Here is a 23,291-nt window from a genome sequence, read left to right as displayed (position 1 = left end):
GCATTTTGGAGACCCCCCCCCCAGGCTCTTTGGTGCTGGGCTCTGTGGATGAGAGAGCAAAGGCTGCCCTGCCTCCAGGAGATCTTGTCTCTGAGTGGGGACCCTGCTAATCAGTGCTGCCTTAGGAACCACCAGGTACAGCTCCAGGCCTAGTCTGTCTGTGTTGGTTACCTCACCTCTTCCCAAGAGAACTTGAAGGCCCTGTTCTGAGAGAACTAGCTCAGAGAGTTTCCAGGTACATCTGTAGAGAAAGGAAGAAAGGAACATTTCAGCTTTCAGAGGTGAAAGGAAAAGTATTTTAGAGCGAAATCTGGTGAGAAGAGCAGATCCTGGACAAAATTCTAAAAAAAAAAATACACTAAAGGAATGACATTTGAGCACTGAAAAAGGAGAATTAAAATGACAACAGTGACTGTATGATAGTCTTGGTATTTGGCAAATATTTTCCCAAAAATGAATGAAATGAAGCTCAAGGAAAATATTTGACAGTGTGTTAGCTGCCAGTGAAAAAATTCAAGCTTTCAAGTGAAAATCAGAAGTGTGGAAAACCTGCATCGTCCACTACGTACTTGACTCTTCGCAGTGCTCAGTAACGTCTGATGTGATCAGTGACAATACTGACAAATGTGATTCTTTTTTTATATTATAATGAAATGTGTCAAAATTTAGACTATCCTCGGGGCGCCTGGGTGGCTCAGTGGGTTAAGCCGCTGCCTTCGGCTCGGGTCATGATCTCAGGGTCCTGGGATCGAGCCCCGCATCGGGCTCTCTGCTCTGCAGGGAGCCTGCTTCCTCCTCTCTCTCTGTCTGCTTGTGATCTCTCTCTGCCAAATAAATAAATAAAATCTTTAAAAAAAAAAAAAATTTAGACTATCCGCATAACTCAGTGACCCAGTATTTTCCCGGACAGTGGATACAGAGTCACGTGGATAACAGGTCCAATCAGAGTGCAGGACAGATGCAGAAGAGTGAGAGGCGTGGTTCAGGATGCGCATTACAGGGAAGCTTTAAGGAACTACCACTTGTTTCCTTTTGGTGTGGTATCAGAGAAGACTAGCCATGATTATCCGAAAGTCTGATGAAATACCCTGCCCTTTTCCAGTTACATATCTATGTGAGGATGGACTTTTTTCTTAAGCCAAGACATAACATACTGAATACAGAAGTAGATGTGAGAGGGGCACCTGGGTGGCTCAGTCAGTTAAGCATTTGTCTGCAGTTCAGGTCATGATCTCGGGGTCCTGGGATCGAGCCCTGTGTTGGGGAGTGGGGGCGGGGGGCCCTGCTCAGCAGAGAGTCTGCTTCTCCTTCTACCCCTCCCTTCTGGTCGTGCAGGTGCATACTCTCTCTCTGTCTCTCTCTTTCAAATGAATAAATAAAATCTTTTATAAAAAAAGAGAAAGTAGATATGAGAATTCAGCAGTACTTCTACTAAGCCAGATGTGAAAACAATTTGCAAACATGTGAGACACTGTCACTCTTCTTGCTAAATTTTTGTAAGAAAAGATAACTATTTGTAATAAAATTGTTTTATATAAAATATAATGAGTTCCTTTTAAAAATATTAATACATATTTTAAAAATTTCTATTTAATTTCTAATACCACTAATCAGTAGGTATAACCCACATGAACAAAAGCTCCTTGGGGTCCTTAGCATTTAGAGTGTACAGAGATCCTGAGACCAAAAAACATTTGGGAACCACTGATTTCAGCGCCCCCATTCCTATTCTGTTTATCCATGCATTAAGACATGGGTGTATGAATGTATATAATGCACATTTTTAAATGTACATAAACATAGAAATTTGAAGATGAGAACAGCATTTCGGTGGTTATAGCATCTTCCTGCCTATGCAGGGCCAGACCTCTAGGCCAGATGATTAGCCTAAGACTGATGGCTATAAGCCTGAAATGTTAATTCAGGAGAAAACCAGGGGTTCAAGAGCTTAAAAGGGAGCACAGCCAAAGTGCCCACGAAGTTTTTTGTCACTGGTTAGGTGGTTCTGTGGATGCAAAGCCTGATGACATTGACACAGTGTCCAGAACGTGTGGCCCAGGTGGTGACCGGGCACAGCCCAGACTCCAGTGCTTTGGGAAAAGATGCCTGATAAACGAACTTGAAGGCAGAGAATTTTCAGGCTTCAAAGCCTGGTTTATATCCCTCTTTGATGGGAATGCACTCAGGGACGGTGAGCTTATGCTGGTCTCAGAGCCTTTGGCCCTCTGAGGGCCCACGCTCCAGAGCCTCATCCACTGCCATGGAGAGGAGCATCTTGGATGCCAGCCTGCCTCCATGCAGGTGCCCCCATGTGCAGCCCTGAAGGGACAGTCACACCAAGCCAAGCATGGCTTTGGGGGTTGCATCCATTTCCACAAGATGGTGGTATCCCTGGGCCAGGGGGTTGGGACTCCTTGTGCTCTGGCAGTGACCACAATCCCCCCTTATCCCGGGGAGAAAGGTTGCCATCTCGCGGGGTCTGTCCACCACCAGGGTTTAGGGGTGGAGCCCACCCTTGCAGAGGAAGCTGCTTGTTGGGGGTGTTTGTGAGGCACCTGTTCTTTCTGTGGCTACACTAAGACCTCCCCATGGAGAAGACTACCCTTACAGGCTTCTGAGCCAGTCTGCCCTCTCAGAAAGGATGGCGTCTTTGCAGGGATGTGTTGCGTTCTTGAAGTTTAAGTTTCTGAAGGCAGCTAGCTGTCTTCATATGCTCTGTTGAGAGATGACCTCACTATAACTCTGCAGGCGCTCCCAAGGGCCGCTCTCACGTCTCCTGCTCCTCTTCTTTGCCCTAGTCGGTTCTCGTCATTTCTGGAAGAAGTCAGCCTTCTCAGGGCCACCTGCTGCTGTTGACTTGTAATTGTCTGAGTAATCCCGACGTCGTATTATGACAGACCCGAGCAGATGTTAGGTGGAGAGGGAATGGTACTGGGGCACCAAACAGAATGAGGATGACCTGCTCCACTTGACACCAGGGGTGGGGGTAATCGAGGTAGCAATGAAAAGAAAAAGAGAGTGGGCACCTGGGTAGCTCAGTGGGTTAAGCCTCTGCCTTCGGCTCAGGTCATGATCTCAGGGTCCTGGGATTGAGTCCCGCAATAGGCTCTCTGCTTGGCAGGGAGCCTGCTTCCTCTTCTCTCTCTCTCTGCCTGCCTCTCTGCCTACTTGTGATCTCTGTCAAATAAATAAATAAATAATCTTTAAAAAAAAATAAAAAGAGAAGAAGACGTGGTCTAGAAGCTGAGCTGGATCTACAGACTCCATCTTCTGCCCCTGCAACTGGGTGACCTTAGGAAGCCACTGGGGCTGCATGAGCCTCTGTCAAAGAGGGCGTAACACAGCTGTCTTGTCCAGAGGACCCCTCATTTGGGCTTCCACTTCTGCTTCCTACCCACCTCTGTCGTCCTTGCTGTTCTGTGCTTCAGATTTTTAGGCTAATTTTTGTGCTCAAGTGAATGTAGAATTAGCACCTGAAATAGTCAAACATTTGGAGCCTGACTGTGATGAGAAAGCAGGTGGAGCTTCTAGGCGGATTATGGCGGTGTCCTACCCCCTAGCCCTACCCCCAGCACACGCTGCAAAAGGGATCTGTGTTCTAACTTCCTCATCTGTCTGCTCTGAGTACTGCCGGGGAGGTGGGCCCGTCTTAATAATTTGAACGAACAGGGTGACAGGGTGAACATGCTGTTGGATACATTTTATTCAGCACAAGAATGCATTGTTCCCATTTGTTCTCATACTGTGTTTTCTCTTTCCAGGGATCAGCATCTTCTGGACCCAGCTCTGGAATATGTGAAGGTAGGAAACCAGGATTTAATGTGGAACTAGGAGACTGTGTAATAGATTTCCCATTTTTACCACAGTGTTGCCAAATAATGCTGCATTCTGGCCTGTGAAGGAAATGCTCAGATTGGAACAACCAGGGGGTAATTTGACTCTTGGGCCTTCAGTAACTTTTCTAAGGGTCTTACATCATCCTATCATAGGTCTGTGTTCTTTTTCCTCTTATCTGAAACCCTCGGGGCTAGATGGGTTTTAGAATTCAGAATTTTTGGAAAGGTAATATGGTACACATCTATAAGACCCTCAGAGGGGTCTAGCTAGGGTGAGCATTCCAGACTCAAAGTCATTATTTCAGCAGTGAGATGTGAGAATATTCACACAAAGTGGGATAAATAGACTACAAATGATTTTATGTAGCTCAGCTCACGCTTCGCCACCAAATGACGTCAGGTTTGTTTTGCTGCCAAATGACTTAAAATCTTTCAGTTTTCAGAGTGTTTTGACTTTGGGGAGCTGGTAGATAATGAATTGTGAGCCTGCGTTTATCCTCAGTGGAGGACTGCAGGCTCCCTGAGGTTTTCTGAGTCAGCCTTCCTTTCTGACAGCCACCGTCCTGTGTAGTAGTAGCTCATCTAGGACCAGGAGCTGTGGTCATGTGCTGCTTTCCAGTGGGGCTGACATTCATTGCTTCTAAACCATCAATACTCTGAATCAATGATTTCCTTCTGAGCAGAAAGAAAAGATGCCTTTTACCAGCCCCCCCAACCCCCCATATTTTGGCGTGTGTATGTTTGCTTTCTTTTATTTTTGAGAACTGAAATCTGGTACTTACTACAGAAAAGAGAACTCTGATTTGTCACACTTAGCTTCTTGCATTATGACAACATACATCCTTAATTTTTAGGTGAAATCATGGCATGTGCTGAGTTTGAAGGGGCTTGTGTCCTAGGAGCCACATTCCATCCTCTTTATTTCAAGGGCAGTGTCACAGTTTGGGAGTATTTGGGCCTGTTACTTTTTTGTGTACCTCTTGGCATGTCTTCTCTCTTTAGACCAGAGGATGGATGATAAAGGAGAAAGCTATAGTATAATCACTTAGTCACTTGAAGTAGTCATAATAAAGCTCGTTGGAATGGACGTGGGTATTCCTTTCTCCTCTCTCATACCCAGTCTGTCTGAACTGTAGTATCACTGCAGCAAATGTAAAATCCTAAGCCTGCATGGCTGTCATGTCAGAATCACAAGAGAACTTTATAAAGGATGTCTGTGTGCCTCCTGCATGCAACAACCTGTGTTTTTCTGCAGGTTGTACGCTGCAAAGCATCAGTTGACGGAGTGGGGGGCAGGTGGTGGCTGCTATTCACAGAGACTATGATTTGACTTGAGCATGACATAAGAACTGTGCCCTAGTATTAGGCGGTGTGTAAATCACAGCAGCCTGTTAAAAGCACCCATGCCATCTTTCTGAAAGTGGCTGTCTCCCGCTGCAGGCTCCCGTACTCCAGGAACCTGGTTTTTCTTTCACAGTATCCAAGCCTTTAAGATAATCCCGTGATGAATTCTAAAGCTAAACGTAGATTCTGGAATTATCTGTTTTAGTATTCTTTAAGCTGTTCTGTCTCATTCATGAATGTCGTTCATATTAAGTTGAGTTGCGTTGAGGGGGAAAAGATACTGGGGCTCTTGGTGGCATCTGTCTTGCTAGGCAGTCCTTGTCTTCCCCCGCAGTGAGATGTGATGGGACCGCCCTCCGTGGCTTGAAGGCACTTCTTTCCATGGATCTGCTGAGGTGTTCTGAAGGTCACTCTTTGCTCCCAGCCTTGTCTGAATCTAGTCAGGGCTTTATAAAGGAAGTCTCTGTTCTCCTCCTGGATACACCACATATATACCAATTTTATTTTATTTTATTCTCCCTTTGCCCCTGGTTTGGAGGGATGGTTTGGGGATTTGTTGGGCGGATGTGGGGTATTTTCATTTGCTTCCATGGGCGCTGAAGTTCGGAAAGCACATTCATGGAGGCCTTTGACCTCAAGGTCTAAATGGACCCATGTGTCCTGCTTCTTGGGCCTCCTAGCATTCCTCAGACTTGGCTGCCCTCTTGAGCCTGGCTGATGAGTCCATGTCTCGAAGGCCTTGTAAATCAGTGCCAGGTGGTGCCTCGTGATTTGGAGAGCGACTGAAAATAATCAAGGGATGTGAGACAGTTGTAGGTAAACTGGGATGCAGTTTGGTGCCCCCTGACTTTGAGCTGTTACTTCCGTACTAGCTTCTGGTGCACTTAACACCTCTGGGATGTGTAGAAAAGTAAAGATTCTTTGTAAAATTCATTACTCTACCCTTCTGGTAGAGTTGGATTTATCAACCTAAAAAAAAAAAACACAAAAATCAAAGGAGCACATTTTTAGGGACCTCTTAATGGGGGTGGTCTGATCTCTGACGGAGAGTCTTCGAAGCGGTGGAAGCAGCCAGATGTGGCCCGACAGACAACAGCTGTCATCCTGTGGAGAAACCCCGTCCCAGGTCTCTGTCTTCAGATGCCTTCTCCTTCCCATGGGAGACTTTCTAACCATACTCACCTGGTTTTCCCAGTGCCCAGGAGGTGGAGAGAGAGAGAGAGAGAGGATGGATCAGTGGATCCATCTATTTATCTGTCTATCTGGGAATGGCTCTGCTTCCGTGTGCCTGGGGGAGCTGAGGCACTGGGGGCGGGGTGGGGGGTGGGGGCTGGGGCTGCAGTATTGGGACCCAGAGAGCTAGTTAGAAAATGAATCCAAAATTCACTTCCGTCCAGTTTGTACTCTGTGTTCTCCTAACACTCTGTGCAGTGTGTATCACGGCACATTAATCCGGAGTGAAAGGGGACCGGTCTGCGGTTGCTAGGCTACCAGCGGCTCCTCTGTGCTGGGGATGGAGGGAAATGTGTACGGGCAAGCAGAGAAGCCCCAGGCTGATGGAGGTTCTTTTTCTTCCTGCTGCCTCCCAACAGCACCTAGACCCTACCCGCTGAATTCCATGTTTGGATGTGATCAGAAAAGTTAGAGCAGCTCCAAATCAGCCAGAGGATTTTGGAAGCTCATTCGCTGCTATGTCTGTCTCTGTAATTCTGTTAAAGAGAGGAGGTTTTTTTTTTTTTCTTTTTCTAGTTTTGCCTTATTTTTTGAGCCCTTGCTTCTCCCTACATTTTTTTTTTTTAAGATTTTATTTATTTGACAGAGAGAGCCAGAGAGGGAACACAAGCAGGGGGAAAGGAAGAGGGAGAAGCAGGCTTTGCACCAAGCATGGAGCCTGGATGCAGATGCGGGGCTCTTCCCAGAACCCTCGGATCATGACCTGAGCCATTGAAGCACCCCCTCCCTACTTTTTTAATTCCCCCACAGTAGTTCAAAACATGATCATCTTGAAAGTCTGATTTTAACTGGTTTGTGTAATCATGAGGTCCTTTGCTGTAATGAAATACAATCCACTCTCTTTTTCACTGCAAAAGAAACCACTTCTTCCAGGTTGGAAAGCAGAAACATTTACCGCACCTCCGCCTTCCTCCTGCTCTTTAGTCATTTGTGACTTTGCTTAGTGGTGTACAGCTCTGGAATTTTCCTCTGCGTACCTAGCATACCTTACCGGGGATAAAAACTTTTTTTAAACAGAGGAAATAGCTTTTGGAGGAAATAGCTGTAGGCGAAATTGTGAGGAAGGCTTTATTTTCTGGGCTGTTTGACTTGTTCAGTGCCCTATTCCGTTTTTGCCATATTTTTACCCCCATTGCAATGTATTTATTCAATGTCGTTTCTTAGACCTGTGTCAGGTAACTGCTTGGAACATTTGATAAAATAATTGTGAATAAATGTGAATAAATGATAATAGCTCAGGGTGTTAACCTTCACAGATCAGACTCCCAAGTTATACAACCCCGAAGAGCCCTCAGGGAGAGGATCCCAGTCCACCCTCTGTGCCTGTGGATTTACTACCTTCTTTCTGTAGGCGCCATCTTGTCACAACTAGAACATCAGGGGATGGATTAATGTCCTTTGAACATTTTTAGGGTCCTCTAGACCTGTGATAGGCTAAAGGGGAAAGTTTTTTTTAGCAAGTGGGAAGAGGTTCTTAATCTATCCATTCTCGATCATCAGTCAGTATGAGTGGAAGGGGCATGTTGATTGGAACATGTGTCTCAGACATTAAGACCAAGGATGTGAGAGCTGATAAGTGCCGGTCCATCATAGTACCTCACATAATTGGGGATGCACCTCAACACTCCTCCATCTTCTCTTAGATCTATTATGCTTTCACTTTTGTAACCCCTTCTTGAACCTACAAAACCTACTTTCGTTTTCACTCTTTTATCATTCTTTTCACTCTTTTCCTGGGGCTACTTTTTTAATCTTCAAGAACTGTCTCCACATACACTAAATTTTATAAATTCATATTATTTCTTGTCCTTACCCCCTTTGAACCTGTCTTCCTTATAGACTGAAGATTCTTTCTAGCTTCTTCACATACAAGCCTTACAGTCATTTTAATAAAGCATCTCTTTTCTGGGAATGGTTTAAAAATGTATTTTTTTAGGGAGGTGGTGATTGGGGCAGAGCTGGGTGATTTTTCCTTTAAAAGAAATGTTTATTATAGATTTTTCATTTTTAAAGGCCCTTCAGAAAGATAAATTAGAAAATAAACCCAAGTAGAAAAGAAAATCCGGGTGACTGTTTTTCAAATTAGCCAAGATGTAGGCAAACCCATTTACGTGGCCAGGCTGTAAACAGCGCCCTGCGGGTGGACAAAGGCCTGCTCTCCAGGCGACGGCAGTTAGCAAGTGTCAAGACGGAATGCAGCCTTTTGTCCCTGGTTAGCCTCCTAGTGAACAAATATCCTTTCTTTTATAGGCAGCCTGGGTGGACTCTTGCTAGAACCACTTGTGAGCTTTTATGAAACTATTTGCAATTTCTGAGACTCGCAGGCTGGGAGAAGGGACAGGACTGGAGCCATTATCCTGAGTGGGGACCTGCACCTCTGACGGCTTCTTCCCCTCCCTCCCCGTGCCTCAGCCCCCCCACCTCCCCCACCCAGTGCGCAGGAGCAGCTCCTGAGCCTGAGTGCTTTGGCAATCAGTCCTTTAGGGGTTTAATGCACTGAAATGCTCTTTCGGGCCTTAGAGATAGGACAGGCTGCCCAAGGCTCAGATCTCCGCAAGGCCTCTTCCTGCAGCCCAGCCGCCGGGCTACATTAGGTCACCCAGCAGATTAAAAGAGGAGTAATTATGCGAATTCCAGAGCCAAGAATAAATGCGCGCTTGCCGGCGTTGGGGAGCTCCTGGGAGAGAGGCCGGGGAGGCTGCGGCTCCGGCTTTGTGCTCAAGATGGCCGCAGCCATGGTCACGGTTAAATAGCTGCTTTGGACGAGCGCCTTTTCTTCCAGCAGAGAAAACAGGCCAGTCTGCTCTGAATTAGCCCGCTGACAAAGCCATGAAAGGGACTTACAAAAACAATGGCACGCTGTACATTCCGTGAGATTTTAGCAAGTTATAGGAACCAAATAACGGCGCGATTGGCTGGCTCTGCAGGTTTTTGCCTGAGTGTGCACATCCGCAGGGCCAGCGCCGGCCTGGGGGAGCCGGAGATCAAACGCCGCCCGCGGTGAATGTGAAGCAGCCCGGAGGCTGCCATTCAGAGCCCCGGGAGAGCGCTTCCATCCAAAGTTCTCCCACTCCACCCCAAAAGCATTCTCTCTGGATCTTCTTGGGAGGTTTAATGTCACTGCGATTTAAAAACAAATTGCTGAGGCAGGGTGGGAAAATAGAAGAACAGGGACGGAGGACAGCCCTTCATTCAGTGGAATCCTTTGCTGCAGGGTCTTTCAAAATGCGGTCATTTACACAAAGTGAAATCTTGTCATGAAAATGAAAAACGTTCATTTAAAAGTCTGTATGTGAATGTTGACGGTGACATTATTTATAATTGATAAAAACTGGTTGCAGTTCAGATGTCCTTCAGCTGGTGAATGGAGAAACCATAGTACACCTTAGGATGGCATGATGATCAGCCTAAAAGATGGACTGTGGGATGCCTATAAAAACTTAGTAGTGACAGAAAAGAGATGAGTTGTTGAAAAGGGGTAGGGGAGAGGTCGACTGCAAATGGGAACAAAGGAACTTTTAGGATGATAGAAATACCTTGATTGTGGTTGTTTCCAAGCTCAACTAATGGTACCCAAAAGGGTGACTCTTACTGTATGTAAATTACACCTCAGTGAGCCTGATGTTAAAAAAGCAATCTAAAACCTCATCATATTTTAGCCCTTAGGTGATGCCACCCCCCGTAGGAGAAATGTTTGGTTTTGAGACAGGCCACCTCAGACTGCTGATCACATGGAGAAAGTGCTGAGCTGTGGGTTATTCTGCGGCCTCCGGCTCATTCAGCAGATAGTTTGAAGCCCATACCATGTGTTAGTAATTGCTCGGGGGAGCGAGCTGTAGGAGCCAAGTGTTCCTGAGAGCCTAACCTTAGATAGTGGCAGTGGGCATGGAAAGTCAGGGCAAGGGCTTGAGGCCTTTCAGAGAATTAAGAGCCATTTTATTTGATGAGCTGACAGCTACATGTGGACTTCACTGGAGGAGGTGAGGGAGAGGAAGCCAGGGAAGATTCCAGAGTTCACAGAGTGCCTGGCATCTTGCCAGAAGCCAGTGAATATTTTAAGGGAGGACAGGAAACTTCCAGTTGGAGACCTTGTTACCGCAGTGACAGTACGTTAGTTGATGAGCATTTGGGGATATCATTAAATTGGGAGGATCAGCAAACTACAGCCGGAGGAGACCAAATCTGGACGACCGCCTGTTGTTGTACAAGCACAAGCTAAAAATGGATTTTACAATTCAAATTTTTTTTATTTTTTATTTTTTAATTAACATATAGTGTATTATTAGCCCCAGGGACACAGGTCTGTGAATCACCAGGTGTACACACTTCACAGCACTCACCATAGCACGTACCTTCCCCAGTGTCCATAACCCAGCCACCCTCTCCACACACCCTGCCCCCCCAACCCTCAGTTTGTTTTGTGATATTCCCTCTTATGGTTTGTCTCCCGATCGCATCTCGTTTCATCAAATTTTTTTTTAATCAAAAGAAGAATGAGACAATTTTAAAATTCAGATTCCAACATGCATAAAGCTTTATTGAAACACAGCCACACCCATTCATTTACATATTGCTGCTTTCTCACCATTATGGTGGAGTTGAGTAGATGTGACAGAATGGGCAGCAAAGCCTGACATATTTACTGTCTGGCCCTTTACAGAAAAGATTTGCAGACTCCTGCTGTAGACCCTATACACCGTCCCTGTTTAGCCTCTGAAGGACGCACAGTAGGCTTTCAGCAAAAACTTCCACGGCGACACTTCCATGATACTACTTGCGTCATTGACAGGACTTTACCCTTGCCTTGACAACACAGCAGGGAGTCCTCGTGCAGGTTGTGAGCCCTTGCACAATCGCAGAGATGATGCTGTGGCAGCCCACTGCATGATTTGGATGCATCTCAGCACCTCGTGGGGTGGACCTGTCTGCTGTGAGCAGCGTCTCCCCCCACTGGGCCTGTCAGATCTGTCAGTTCTGTGGCTGAAAGGGAGGTGGGGACAGCACAGGTGCTTAAATCCTGACTGTTCTTGCCTGGGGCTTGTCTGGATAATTTCCTCAGGCCAGATTGCTCTGCCAGTGTAATCCTGTCCCAATGCCTGACCCAAGTCAGAAGTCAGTTCTCCCTGGGCCTCCTGAACTTGATGGTTTGACTCCAGGTCAGACCGTGAAACTGCCCTCTAGAAGTGCTCACAGGAGCCTTGTCTGGCCCATGAGTGGAGAAAGGCTAGATTCCTGCTTGTATTCTATGCTGCAGCCTTCATCCTTGACTGGAAGGAGAAAGACTCCTCTGAGATCCCAAGCAGTGGCTGGTGGAGAGGTGGCAAAGAGACTGGGAAACTACCACGCAAGCAAGAATTGAAGCTATGGCGTCAGGCTAGATTCCCATTTTATAACTGGACCCTAGAGCCCTTTGCATGTGGCCTGTCGACCCCTAACCTCATCTGCTGCCATCGGCCTTGGTAACTCTATTCCTCCCTGCTGGCTTTTCCCACTGCCCTGGATCTTTGCCTTGGCATAAAAGTTTCTCTTGAAGTCAGATGGTTTAAAGTGGGTGGAATTGTGTTCCCCCAAAAGATATAGCAAAGTATTAACCCCCTTAGTACCTAAATGTGGCCTTATTTGGAAATAAGGTCTTTGCAGATACATCACACTAGGATGTGATCACACTGGATTAGGGTGGGCCCTAAGCCAATGCCTGGTGTTCTTAGAAGAAAAGAGAAATTTGTGCAGAGACGCTGACACACAGGGAGAATGCCATGTGGCCGCAGAGGCAGAGACTGGGTTGACGCCTGCACAAGCCGACAACATCAAGGGTTCTGGCCGTCATGAGCTACAAGAGGCAAGAAAGGGTGGCCCCCAGAGCCTTCAGAGACAATGTAGCCCTTGCTGACACCTTGATTTTTAGACGCCTAGCCTCCAAAACCCAGAGAATACATTTCTGTTTTCAAGCCACCCAATCCGTGGTGCTTTGTAAGAGCCACCCCAGGAAACTAACACAGACACAGAGCTCTAACTTAGCCATTTCTTGGTTGGGTGACTTTGGGCAAGTTTCCAAAGTTTTCTGGCACTCCATTTCTTTAACACTAGATGGTAGAGTGCAGGAGTTGAATTAGTTGACACATGTGAAGTTGTTAGCACCATGCCTGACACGTAGATAGCACTCAGTAAATACTAGTGTAGTAACTGTCACCCCGGTGCTTGGTGTGGCTGGTCCCTCTTGACTCAGGTGTCATTGCTTCAAAGGGACCTTCCCTGACGCCCCTGCTAAGAGCTGCCTCGCCAAGTCCCACCATCTCCTTACTCCGTATATCATGCTTACAGCTCTTGTTGGGAATTCTATGTGGGTTTGTTTGTTTTTTTTTTTTTTTTAAATAAAAAACAACCAAAAAACCCCAAACGTCTTCTCATTAGAATGTGAGTTCTGAGGGCAAGGACCTTTTCTTGTCTTAATATTTCGTGACTGGCTGGCTGACTGATGACCATATAAAACCAGATGCAAAGGGCATTTAAATTGAAGAAGGAATGAGATTTTTCTAAAGATCTCGAAGTTTCCCAAAGCAAGTAACACTCCCATCTCTAAAAATTTTCCAGAAATTCTTCAGTGATTTTATTTAAGGAAAGCAAGAAAGTTCTTATAACTAACCTCAGCGTACCTTCTCTTGCCAACCTGGTGTAGGATAAAAATTGTGGGATCACTGTTATCATCTTAAAATACTCACACATTTAGGCAGAAGTAGATACACTCTTTAAGGTGACTTTGGGCAAGTTTCTGAGCCCCTGGCTCAGACCTATCAGTTCCTCAGGAGATCTTGTCATCAGCTATAGGGTCCTAGTCAGTAGTAACTCTTCAGCTCCCAAACGGGAAGCCAGGCTTGTTAGCGTTGGACTCGTTTGCTGTTGAATTCCGCCCTCTAGTGGTAATAAGATGTCACAATAGTGCGGCGTTTGGCTGCAATTCAGTCTAATTATTCTGGGCGCTTTCGATATTAAATTATTAACATTATATTCACAACCTCAGAACCAAGGGCTGTGTTTAAAGTATATAAAAAGACAAGTGGCTTTTGTTGGCTTTAAAGAAGACAGATTAAAATTGTTAAGGCATTTTATTAACAGAGTGAATTGTATTACATTCTTGGAAAAAAAGCTCTAAGATGCTGTGACATTGTATGTAGATTTTGTGTGAGGAGTTGGCATGGATCTGACATTTAACCTGTGGTAACCAAGAAGTCTCCTTGGGAAAAGTTATATTTGAATTGTGATTTGACAGCTGGAAAAAAAAAATGGCCAGAAGGAAGCTGGTATTAGGTGAAGCAGAAAACAGATTATCAGTGTGTTAGAGACTGAGGGGGAAGACCCTGTGCCTATGGGGCTGTGTATGCCCAGGGAGCGCGGAGTGAGAGTTCATTTCTTCCACCAACGAACAGCCATGAGGCCAGCGGGGCTGGAAGGACAGGGGTGAATTTGAGCAAGAGAGTGTGACCGAAGCTGATGTGAGAGAGTGATAAGGGGGACAGGGCAGATTGCATGGGTCCCATATGTAACTTTTGTGGAGTCATGTAGGGATGACATTGGCTTCTATGTTGCTGGCAGACTTTGGGGGGCAAGGGTAGGAACAGGGAGAGGAGTTGAGAATGCCAGGTGAGACAGGGTAGTTTGGACCTGTGACAGCAGGAGAGGTGGTAAAGAAGGGACATTCTGGTCTCATATGAGGACAGAGTCTTCAGGATTTCCTGCCATATTGGGTGCACATGGGAGCACAGAGGAGTGAAGCATAATACTGGAGAAGGATGCCTGGGAGGCCCAGCTGGCTAAGCAGCCCACTCTTGATTTTGGCTCAGGTCATGATCTCCTGTCCTGGGATGGAGTCTGGCCTCAGGCTAGTTAGTGTCAGGTTAGTGTTTTTTTGGTAAAGTTATTTACTAAAATAAAAAGAGTCCTCTGTTAGCCTACTTCATAAATATGATGAAAACTTAGGGTTTAATCAAAATTACGTAGAACGGTAGCTTAGGTATATTAGAGCAGAAGTTCTTAAACTGAGCTCAAGACCCGTTTTCACTCTTAAAAATTATTGAGACCCCCAAAGAGCTTTTCTTATGTGTTTTAACTATTGGCTTATTGTATTAGAAATTAAAATACAGGAATTTTTAAGTATTTAGTTAACTCATTTAAAAATAACAGTAATTATTTTTGTGAAAATAATCATTTTCACAAAATCATTAAAACAAAATTTAATGAGAAAAATGGCATTGTTTTATATTTTTGCAAATTTCTTGAGTGTCTGGTCTCCTAGAACATACCAGTGTACGACTTTATACCACCGTGCTTTGGGCATTTGAGACATACTGGTTTCTGAGTTAGGTGGATATTCAAAATGTTAATTTATTTCATTATACAGTATTAAAAAGTCGCTTTCATTTATATCACCAGTTATCAGAAAAACCACTAAAGTATCAGAAAGCTGTCAAGTTCATGGTCATGAATACAAGTTTCCCCAAATTCTGATTTTTCAATTGAAAGCTCAGGTTTCATCACTGGCAACAAATACTGTCCATTGTTCTTCTGGAAGTGACAGGCTTACTTTGTTCCTTTTTTAGAAAATGCCTGCCAGATAAATACCACGTCCGAATAACCAGTTTTTCAGACATCCTTTGAAGTAAAAATGGCGTTCCATGCAAAAGCAGCTAGTTGAGCACACAGTTGCTTTCCCTCAAGACACCCATTGTACTTGGGTCTGCTGGAGAAGGGCCACATGTGTGCTCCTGTGTCATCCCACAGAATATTAAAGAGAGACGTGGATGCAAAGGTCCCTCTGTGATTTAAAGCGAGTAATTTTTATGGCTTCATTGAGGATTTCTTTAGCAAAACTGGCGACTTTTTTAGAGAAATACTTAAAAATTGTTTTTTCAATATCTAAAATAAATTTTTTTTTTTAAATGTGGTGACTCTCCCTTGCTTTGTGCTAAGGTCCTAGCAGCGTGCCCCATCATTGCTTTCACCTTATTGGTGGAAGTGTCAACCCAGTGAGAACGGCAAAAAATGTCTCAGTATTTTTTTTTAAGATTTTATTTATTACTTTATTTGTCAGAGAGCAAGAGAACCCAAGCAGGGGGAGCTGCAGGCAGGGAGAGAAACTGAGATCAAGACCTGAGCCTAAGGCAGATGCTTAACTCACTGAGCCACCCAGGTGCCCCAAAATGTCTCAGTATTGTCATGAAAATAGTTTTAGCCTCATGGACTCCCTGAAAGGCCCCAAGGGCGCATAGGCTGCACTTTGAACATTGCTGTCCTAGGGGGGCTTCCGCTACTTAAGAGCTGTTATAAAGCCTATATATAGGATCTATCTGTCTATCTATATATATAACTCTCTCTATAAAGAGAACAGTGATCATCAGCTTCTGCTGATCTAAATCCATATTTTTTTCTCTGGCTAAGTGGGTATTTTTTAAAACAGTAACATTTATATTTAAAAAATACTGATTATTAAGACAGAAGAGACATTAAATTTTCATTTAAAAATAAGAAAAGAGGGGCACCTGGCTGGCTCAGTGGGTTAAGCCTCTGCCTTTGGCTCAGGTCATGATTTTAGGTCGGGATCAAGCCCCACATGGGGCTCTCTGCTCAGGGAGCCTGAATCCCCACCCGCGCTCCTGCCCTGCCTGCCTCTCTGCCTACTTATGATCTCTGTCTGTCAAATAAATAAATAAAATCTTTTTTTTTTTTTTTTAAATGAGAAAAGAGGGGCGCCTGGGTGGCTCAGTTGTTAAGCATCTGCCTTCGGCTCAGGTCATAATCCCAGGTTCCTGGGATCCAGCCCCGCATCGGGCTCCCTGATCAGTGGGAAGCCTGCTTCTCCCTTTCCCACTCCCCCTGCTTATGTTCCCTCTCTCGCTGTCTCTCTCTGTCGAATAAAAAAAATCCTTTTTTAAAAATGAGGGAAGATTGAGAATCTACCCTAGAACTAAGGGCGTGTTGTTTACCACTGAGCAGATTGTGAGGCCTCTGTAAATACTACCTGTTTCCGATGGTGGATCTACTCGTTATATACCATGAGGAGCTGGTCCAGAGGCAGTTGTTGTTCTGCTCTGATTGTTTTATATTAAAACAGTGAAAACCCCAAGCTCAGTGAAGCCAAGGTCTGGTGTATGGCGGAGACACTCAGCTTGGATGAGAAAAGTGCAGTCAAGGGATAAATTTACTTGAGGCAGGCTGAAAATGAACATTCTCCTGGTCCTTAAGCTTTTATTAATTGCTGCCACATTGGCCCATTCTGTGCTCCCAGTGTGGGTTAGCTGGCCGAGCTCCATCCATCCTTTATGTCGGTGAAGATAAGGATGTGTCAGACCCCGGGAACAAGAACATGCTGTTTGGCCCTGTGAGACCATTTCCTTTGAGTCCCAGCTCTCTCCAGATGGCATCTAATTGTTTCTTGAATGACCTCAGTGTCCAGGCTGCAGGAACCTGGCCTGAGAGGGCATTTCACATATTTATTAGCCCATGGATGAGAACTTAACTACATAAAGCCCCCATTCACGCTCTCAAAAGAGCGTTTTGTTCAGAAGTGATGATGAAGCTGATGGACTGTTTCCTGTGACCACCAGGCTCCAGTTGGAGTCTCATTTTTCCCAGGCCCAGGTGCATGTTTTTTGGAAACATCTGAGTCCATCGTGGCCCACCAAGTCCATCGTGGCCCGGTCTCCCCCACTTTGTCTTTCCCGGGTCTTTGCTGGAACCAGCTCGGGAAGGACAGCGCTGCATCCTCTTCTCTCCTGGTTTGCAGAGCGTTCAGGGATTGCTCATAGAGGTGGTAGGAGCTGGAAGTAACCTGTTCTGGAAGCCTCTCTCCATTTGGGAACCCAGGTAGCTCACGGTGGAGAGCGGGGTGCTTCTGAGGGGCCGAAGAAGGGACCAGTCCTCATCTAGCTGTAGGGAAGGGCAAGCCTGCTTCACCAGTGAGAATGATGACGCTTATGTGGCAAGTCACGTCTAAGATCCCTGTGGGTCTGAACTGTTTCAGGGGCAGCGGTCCCTATCTCTTTGCAATGGGGATGAAAAAGAACTAGAAATATGCATGTGTGCCTCTTGTGCATCTTATTTCCAAGGTATTTCTGGACCCAGATGGACAATCCTTGTGCTTTCTCCAAACCTTCTCTGGCCCCTCTCCTGTTCAGGCATTGGCTCCAACACTTCCAAGCATTGGAGTGTTGACAATGAATAAGTCCTGAAGCAAATAGACAAGAACACAGGTCACTTTAATGCGTGCTTCAGACTTGGAGCTGGGGCCCTTCACTGGGGTAAATAAAGCAATAGCAGGAGGCGAAGGAAGCTCCGTAGGGCCACACAGACCGAGAATCGGGGCTCCGAGGCTCCTTCTGGACCGTGTTCACCTAAGGACTACAAAAGGAGTAAATCTGGGAAGATCTGAATATATTTGGGGGATGATGCAGATTGCCCTTTCTTTGACATACAAAGAAGTCATGAGAGTTGCCCTCCCAGGTAATCAGTTATCTCTGGTAAAGTCCACAAGGGAATGTCTCACTACCTCTGCATCAGGTCCTCTGTCTTCCCACAAAACACAATAGCCTTTGGAAATGTCCTCCAGGAACTTAAGAGGGTGCTGTTGCCTACATGAGTAGGGTTGAATGAGCCGTTTGTGAGTGGTTTCCCCCCGCCTGGGAGGGGTGCTGGGTGTGGGAGCAAAACTCACACCTACATTCAGCAGCACGGGACATTCCGACTCCATGAATCCCTCTCCCTTTTCCTGGAGGCAAATTCATGTCTGCTTCTTCCTTGAGAACTCAAGGCAACTTAGTAATGGAGCATCCTTGCAGTAGGCTGTGAACCACCATCCATTTCCACCCATCACTGAAACACAAGGGAACAACCCTGTTATTAATGGATGGACCTGTACATGTTTTCATGTAACATCGGCTCAGGTTGGCTCTTTCTGAGCATTTCTCAGGTAGGGAGATCATGTCGCATTCATGTGAACTCCAGCGGAGCCCAACATGGTATGTTCTGTCTCCATCTCAGGTTTCATCTAGCCACCCATCAGTAAAGTGAACTCAAGTTGATGATGTAAGCTGGGAGGTTTACTGGGGCAGGACAGGGGTCCAGTAGCCTGGCTTGATGACTGTTCTGGAGAAGAAAGGCCTGTCCACACTCTGCCTTGTACCTGCTTCTCAGCACACTGGCCACATTCAGTCTGATCACTTTATATAGTGGGGGCACATGGGCATAGGCTGTCCTGACTTCTCATCTCGGAGTTTATGGCCCAGGGGGAAAGGAGACCTTCTTTTCTGCTCTGATTTGTGAAGCACTCCAATTGGTGTAACTTGGGTCCATTATGTCCACTCCAGCACCATTCAGTGTTCAGAGTTCTGATTGGCTCACACATCCAAAACAAGTGTGAAGGTACGTGCCACGGGGTGAAGTTTTTAAACGCAGTAACCACTGACTGCTATTTCCATCATTTTTTTTTTTTTTGGCCTGAATTTTCAGTACAATGGGCTATATTTCTAGTTGTCTCTGTCTATGTGGGGTACATACGTGAAATGTTGACATATGAGTAGTAGGTTGTGCCGAGATATTTTCTTTTTGGCCTCTTCAAACCCTGTACTCCCCTTTCTCTAGTCTTCTCCTACGGACCCCCACTGTCCCCCAGTTTGTCTGATCCATGCTGTTGTAGAGAAACTGTGGGTAGCGGAGCAGAGGGGTCCTGGATTCCCCTTATAGTCTGGTCTTGGAGAAATTCCCACATCTGCTGTCACAGGTACCCCGGCGCTGAGGCTGCTGTGATGTTCCCAGAGATCGGGAGAGGGGGTTCCTGCTGCTCTCCCTGGCGGCTCTCCCTTCCTATAGCCTGCTCTCCCATGCCTCCCACACCAGGGATTGTACTGTCCTTTTTTTTTTTAAGTTTTTATTAATTTATTTGACACACACAGAGATCACAAGTAGTCAGGCACGTAGAGAGAAAGGGGGAAGTAGGCTCCCTGCTGAGCAGAGAGCCCAATTCGGGGCTCGATCCCAGGACCCTGAAGATCATGATCTGAGCTGAAGGCAGAGGCTTAACCCACTGAGCCACCCAGGCGCCCCAGATTGTCCTTTGAATCACTGATAAAGGAGCCCATTGTCCCACCTCGGGCAGGCGCCAGGAGTGTTCACTGTCTGGATGTCACTTCTGTAGGAGTAGGCGGCATTGTGTGCAGCACCTGAGTACTTTAGGAAGTGAAGAAACTGGCTGGTAACCAGTATAATCCTTCCCATGCAACACCCTGTGTTGAGTTGGCCTTTTCTTGGAGAGAAACACACCTACATGGTGTTTCACCTTACACTAAGGTGGTCCCCAAGCCCTGGGGCTGTCCCCTGTGCTCTAGGGCTATGTGTCCTCCTGGCTCTTTGCAGATTCTGCCTCAGCCTCGGTCTGTCCATGTCCTACCCTTTCCCATCAGGAGTAAATGAGGAGCTCTGATGGGATATTTTGGATGAGACCTGCTGCCACTGTTGCTAAGGGTTATCTGTCCCTGGGTAGGAGGGTGGGGCTGTTGTCGTGGCCAAGGTTCTGCCTTTGGGATTTGCACAAGATAAGGTACTCGCAGTGACCAGGTGGTAGCCGGGCTTCCATTATCACCTCCCAGGGATCCAGACTCTGGTTTAATGATTAACTCTGAGTCCTGTTTGCTCTCACCTGTGACATGGTGATAATGATACTTGTGTCCTGGTGTACTAAATAAGACACTAGGGAGAACGCTGCCTGGATAAGTGCTGGCTCTCGGGGGCTTTGTCCAGGGTTGGGGAAGGGGTGAGGGCAGCTCCTGCTGAGTGGCAGGGTGCCTCTGACAAAGGCAGCCCCCGGAGCATCTGAGGGGAGGAAGGGGGGCTGAGAGTCCACCTCGCAGTGTGTGTGCATCCTGCAGTGATGCCTGACCTCTGCTGAGGTCATGTATCTAGGACCCTGCTATCAAACTGTGCCTGCAGCTAATTTCCCTGAGAAAAGGTAATGCTGAGTGTGGTGGGCAAGCAAGGCCCTTGCCCCAGCTGGGGAAGGGAAGGGGTCCCCTCCTGTCACAAGTGTGTCACGCAGCTCCAGCGGCAGACGGGGAAGGTGGCATGGCAGGCCTCAAGGCTTTCTGTCTTCTCCTCTCCCGTCCACAGTCCTCCTGGGCTGACTGTGTCGTGGTAGCTGCAGGCTCTCCTTATCGTTCCTCACGTCCATGGTGACCAAGGTTTCCCCCTCCCTCTTCTCTCTGCTAGAACAAAAGATCCAGTAGGACCCTCGGAAGCCCCCTCTTGAAGAACCACTGAAGGTCCTTCTGGATCAGTGGGGATTTTAGGTCACATTGCTCTTTAGGAAGTGGGTAAAAACCGTGTCCTCCTCACCTTGGTGAACACATACTCACCCAACCATTTGTAGACAATTTCCAGGAGCTCATGGGAGCCCCGCTCCGCCCCCAGCTCAACAATGCCTGGCCTGCTTCTCCTAGCTCTTTGGGCAGGAGGCCGAATTCATCAATATGTCACTGATGATAAGGCCCACAATCAGTTTATGACCATGACAACAAGGTATTTTCCCCACCGAAATAGTTCACTTAGGTGGCTGGAATTTGCTTGAAAACAGAAGGAGAGATTAATAAGATCATTTTCTGATGGATGTTGGCCGCCTTTCAAGGTTGGGATGAGTGCAGTCGGCTCTGACTCCACCTTCCCCCTGGTGCCGACCCCACCATGCACCCCAGGATTCCTGCCTTCTCGGCCATTCCTCAGTGCCTGTTCCATCCGCTCACACATCCGGTAGCCTCTCTGGGGTGGAAGAAGGGCATGGAGTGGCCCTGGAAGAATGCATCGTAACTTTGGCAATTCTGGCCGCTAGGGCTGAAAGAGGGGCAGGGACATAGAGGTGGAAAGCAGACTCTGGGTGGACACTGAAAATCTGGAGAGGGTGGCTGGACAGAGCAGGCAAAGGACCCAAGTGTCTATACCAGACCCTGTTCTACTTATAGAAACGGCTGTCATCAGAGGAGCCAGTAATATGGGCCAATGAAGAATGAAGGCGTGGGGTCCCTGGGAGGTGGTACTCTGGGGCCTCTGGACTCCTGTGGAAGGTCTAGTCCTAGGGCAAGACCCTGGAGGGCTAGGCAAGGGGGTGAGGTTGGAGGAGCATCGGGCAAGACGAAGGCAGAAGCCCAGCTCTGCAGCAGCCAGCTCAGTGTGGGGGCAAGGTGGAAGGAGGGGTGCAATCCAGATCCTGTTAGGGGGCTACAGGTTCCCCGGTCAAACTGGCAGGGATGGGGTGTGATAGCAAGAGCTCAGTAGTTGTGGATGGGCCAGGAGTTCCCCTGGGTCAAGGCCAAGTAGGCAGATGCTGTGGACATACATGCCGCCTGTTAAACAACTCTCCAAATGACAACAGCTCTGGAGTAGGAAATCATCTGAGACATCTGAGCAAGTGTGATTAAAACCATATGTGCAATTTTAATATGGGATCTTAAAATTTAAAGGCTAGAAATATTTTAAGATTGAGACAACTCTTAAACACCTCCTCATTGCTCCCTGGCTTTCAAGATCCAAGACTGCAGTACCGGCCTGCCGGGTAGGTCAGCGGCTGGGGCTGCAGCTGGGGGGGTGTGGCTCCCAGGCCCCACAGGTGGGTGAGGTGGGGCATCTGTCCCTCAGGAGGACGGAATGGGGAGGGGAGGCTCACATTTGCTCAATGCCTACTCTGTGTCGGATGCCCAGCTCTTTATGGGTTATCTCACCTGGTCCTCACAAAGACCCAGTCAACTAGAGGAGGAAACTTAGGCTCAGAGAGGTTAAGAAATTTCCCAAGGTCACCCAGCTCACTAGCTGTGTAGCAAAGACTTGAAACCACCCTGGCTGTCCTTCTAACCTGCTACCTCCCAGTGTCACTTCTGAGACATGCAAATCTGTGTCTCACAGCTCAGTTTCAGAAGATGTCATTTTGCAGAAGTGCTCATGAAATGGGGGAGCCGGGGGCAGGGGAGATGGGAGACAGTGCAGCTGGTCCTGGCTGGGGAGCCTTCCTGGTGTTCTGGCTTTGCCGACGCCCCTCGGCCCCTTTCTGCAGGTCTGCATGGGAGGGACGTCTAAGGGGGCATTTGTGGCCCCTCTTAGTTGCTTAGATAGCTCACACTTACCAAAGTGGAAGAAAGGGGAAAGAAGAGTGTGCAGCATGGAAAATGTAGGCATTACAATGACCAGAAAAGCAAACGCCTGCTCTGGGTGAGGAGCACACACCATGAGGGTAGAGTGGGAGAAGGCCGGGACAGGCTAGGTCATCTCAGATGAATAAGACTCCCAGAGTTGTATGGCTGAGCTTCAGGGGACAAGGTATTCCCTAAAATTACACATAAAACATTACAGTATGTGCTTTTTGCTAGGGGAGGAGGGTCGATGGTTTTCATGGATCTGAAGAAAGACAGAAACTGCCAGAGGCTGTCTGAGCCTGCTGGTGGAGAGGCTGGGGTTATGCCCCATGCTTCTTGTTTTCATTTTGCTTTGATGCTGAAAACAGAAAATGGGGCTTGTGTAACCTAGGATTTCTGGGGTGATACCAGGAAGTAGGTGGTGGTGAGGGGACTCATGGGATGGAATTGTATGTGATAAAGCAAGATGACGAGGTCCGGGCTGGGCCCTGACCTGATTTAGCTCCCCATGGTCAGTTCTACAATTTTAATAGCCAGTTAGAGAACAGGGAATTTACTGGGCGGGGCGGGGGGGTGGGGGTAAGACCCAGTAGAGAGAAGTGTGTTTGTTGAGTACTGCCCTTAGTTCCTTTGTTGATGCGCTAGGCAATCAATACCTCTTCCGGAAGGAGGCCACTTAACAGCCACACTCGCAGCCCCCTGAGGAATCTGGGGGGAC

At 47.1% G+C, this 23,291-nt stretch overlaps 1 protein-coding gene across 3 annotated transcripts in view; it reads left to right on the top strand.

Moving 5' to 3' along the window:
- BCAR3 (BCAR3 adaptor protein, NSP family member) overlaps positions 1-23,291 on the top strand; it is a 110,069-nt gene that overhangs the window by 31,528 nt on the left and 55,250 nt on the right. For all 3 annotated transcript variants that reach the window (XM_032867164.1, XM_032867163.1, XM_032867161.1), the window contains one exon: positions 3,762-3,801. In XM_032867164.1, the coding sequence (XP_032723055.1) occupies positions 3,762-3,801 (40 nt within the window). The remainder of the gene's footprint in view (positions 1-3,761; positions 3,802-23,291) is intronic.

This window comes from Lontra canadensis, unplaced genomic scaffold (genome assembly GCF_010015895.1).
Source record: "Lontra canadensis isolate GAN:19392208 unplaced genomic scaffold, GSC_riverotter_1.0 scaffold33, whole genome shotgun sequence".
NCBI classification, from domain to species: domain Eukaryota; kingdom Metazoa; phylum Chordata; class Mammalia; order Carnivora; family Mustelidae; genus Lontra; species Lontra canadensis.
The sequence above is the reverse complement of the archived record's forward strand: the minus strand, read 5'-3'. Positions and strand labels throughout refer to the sequence as shown.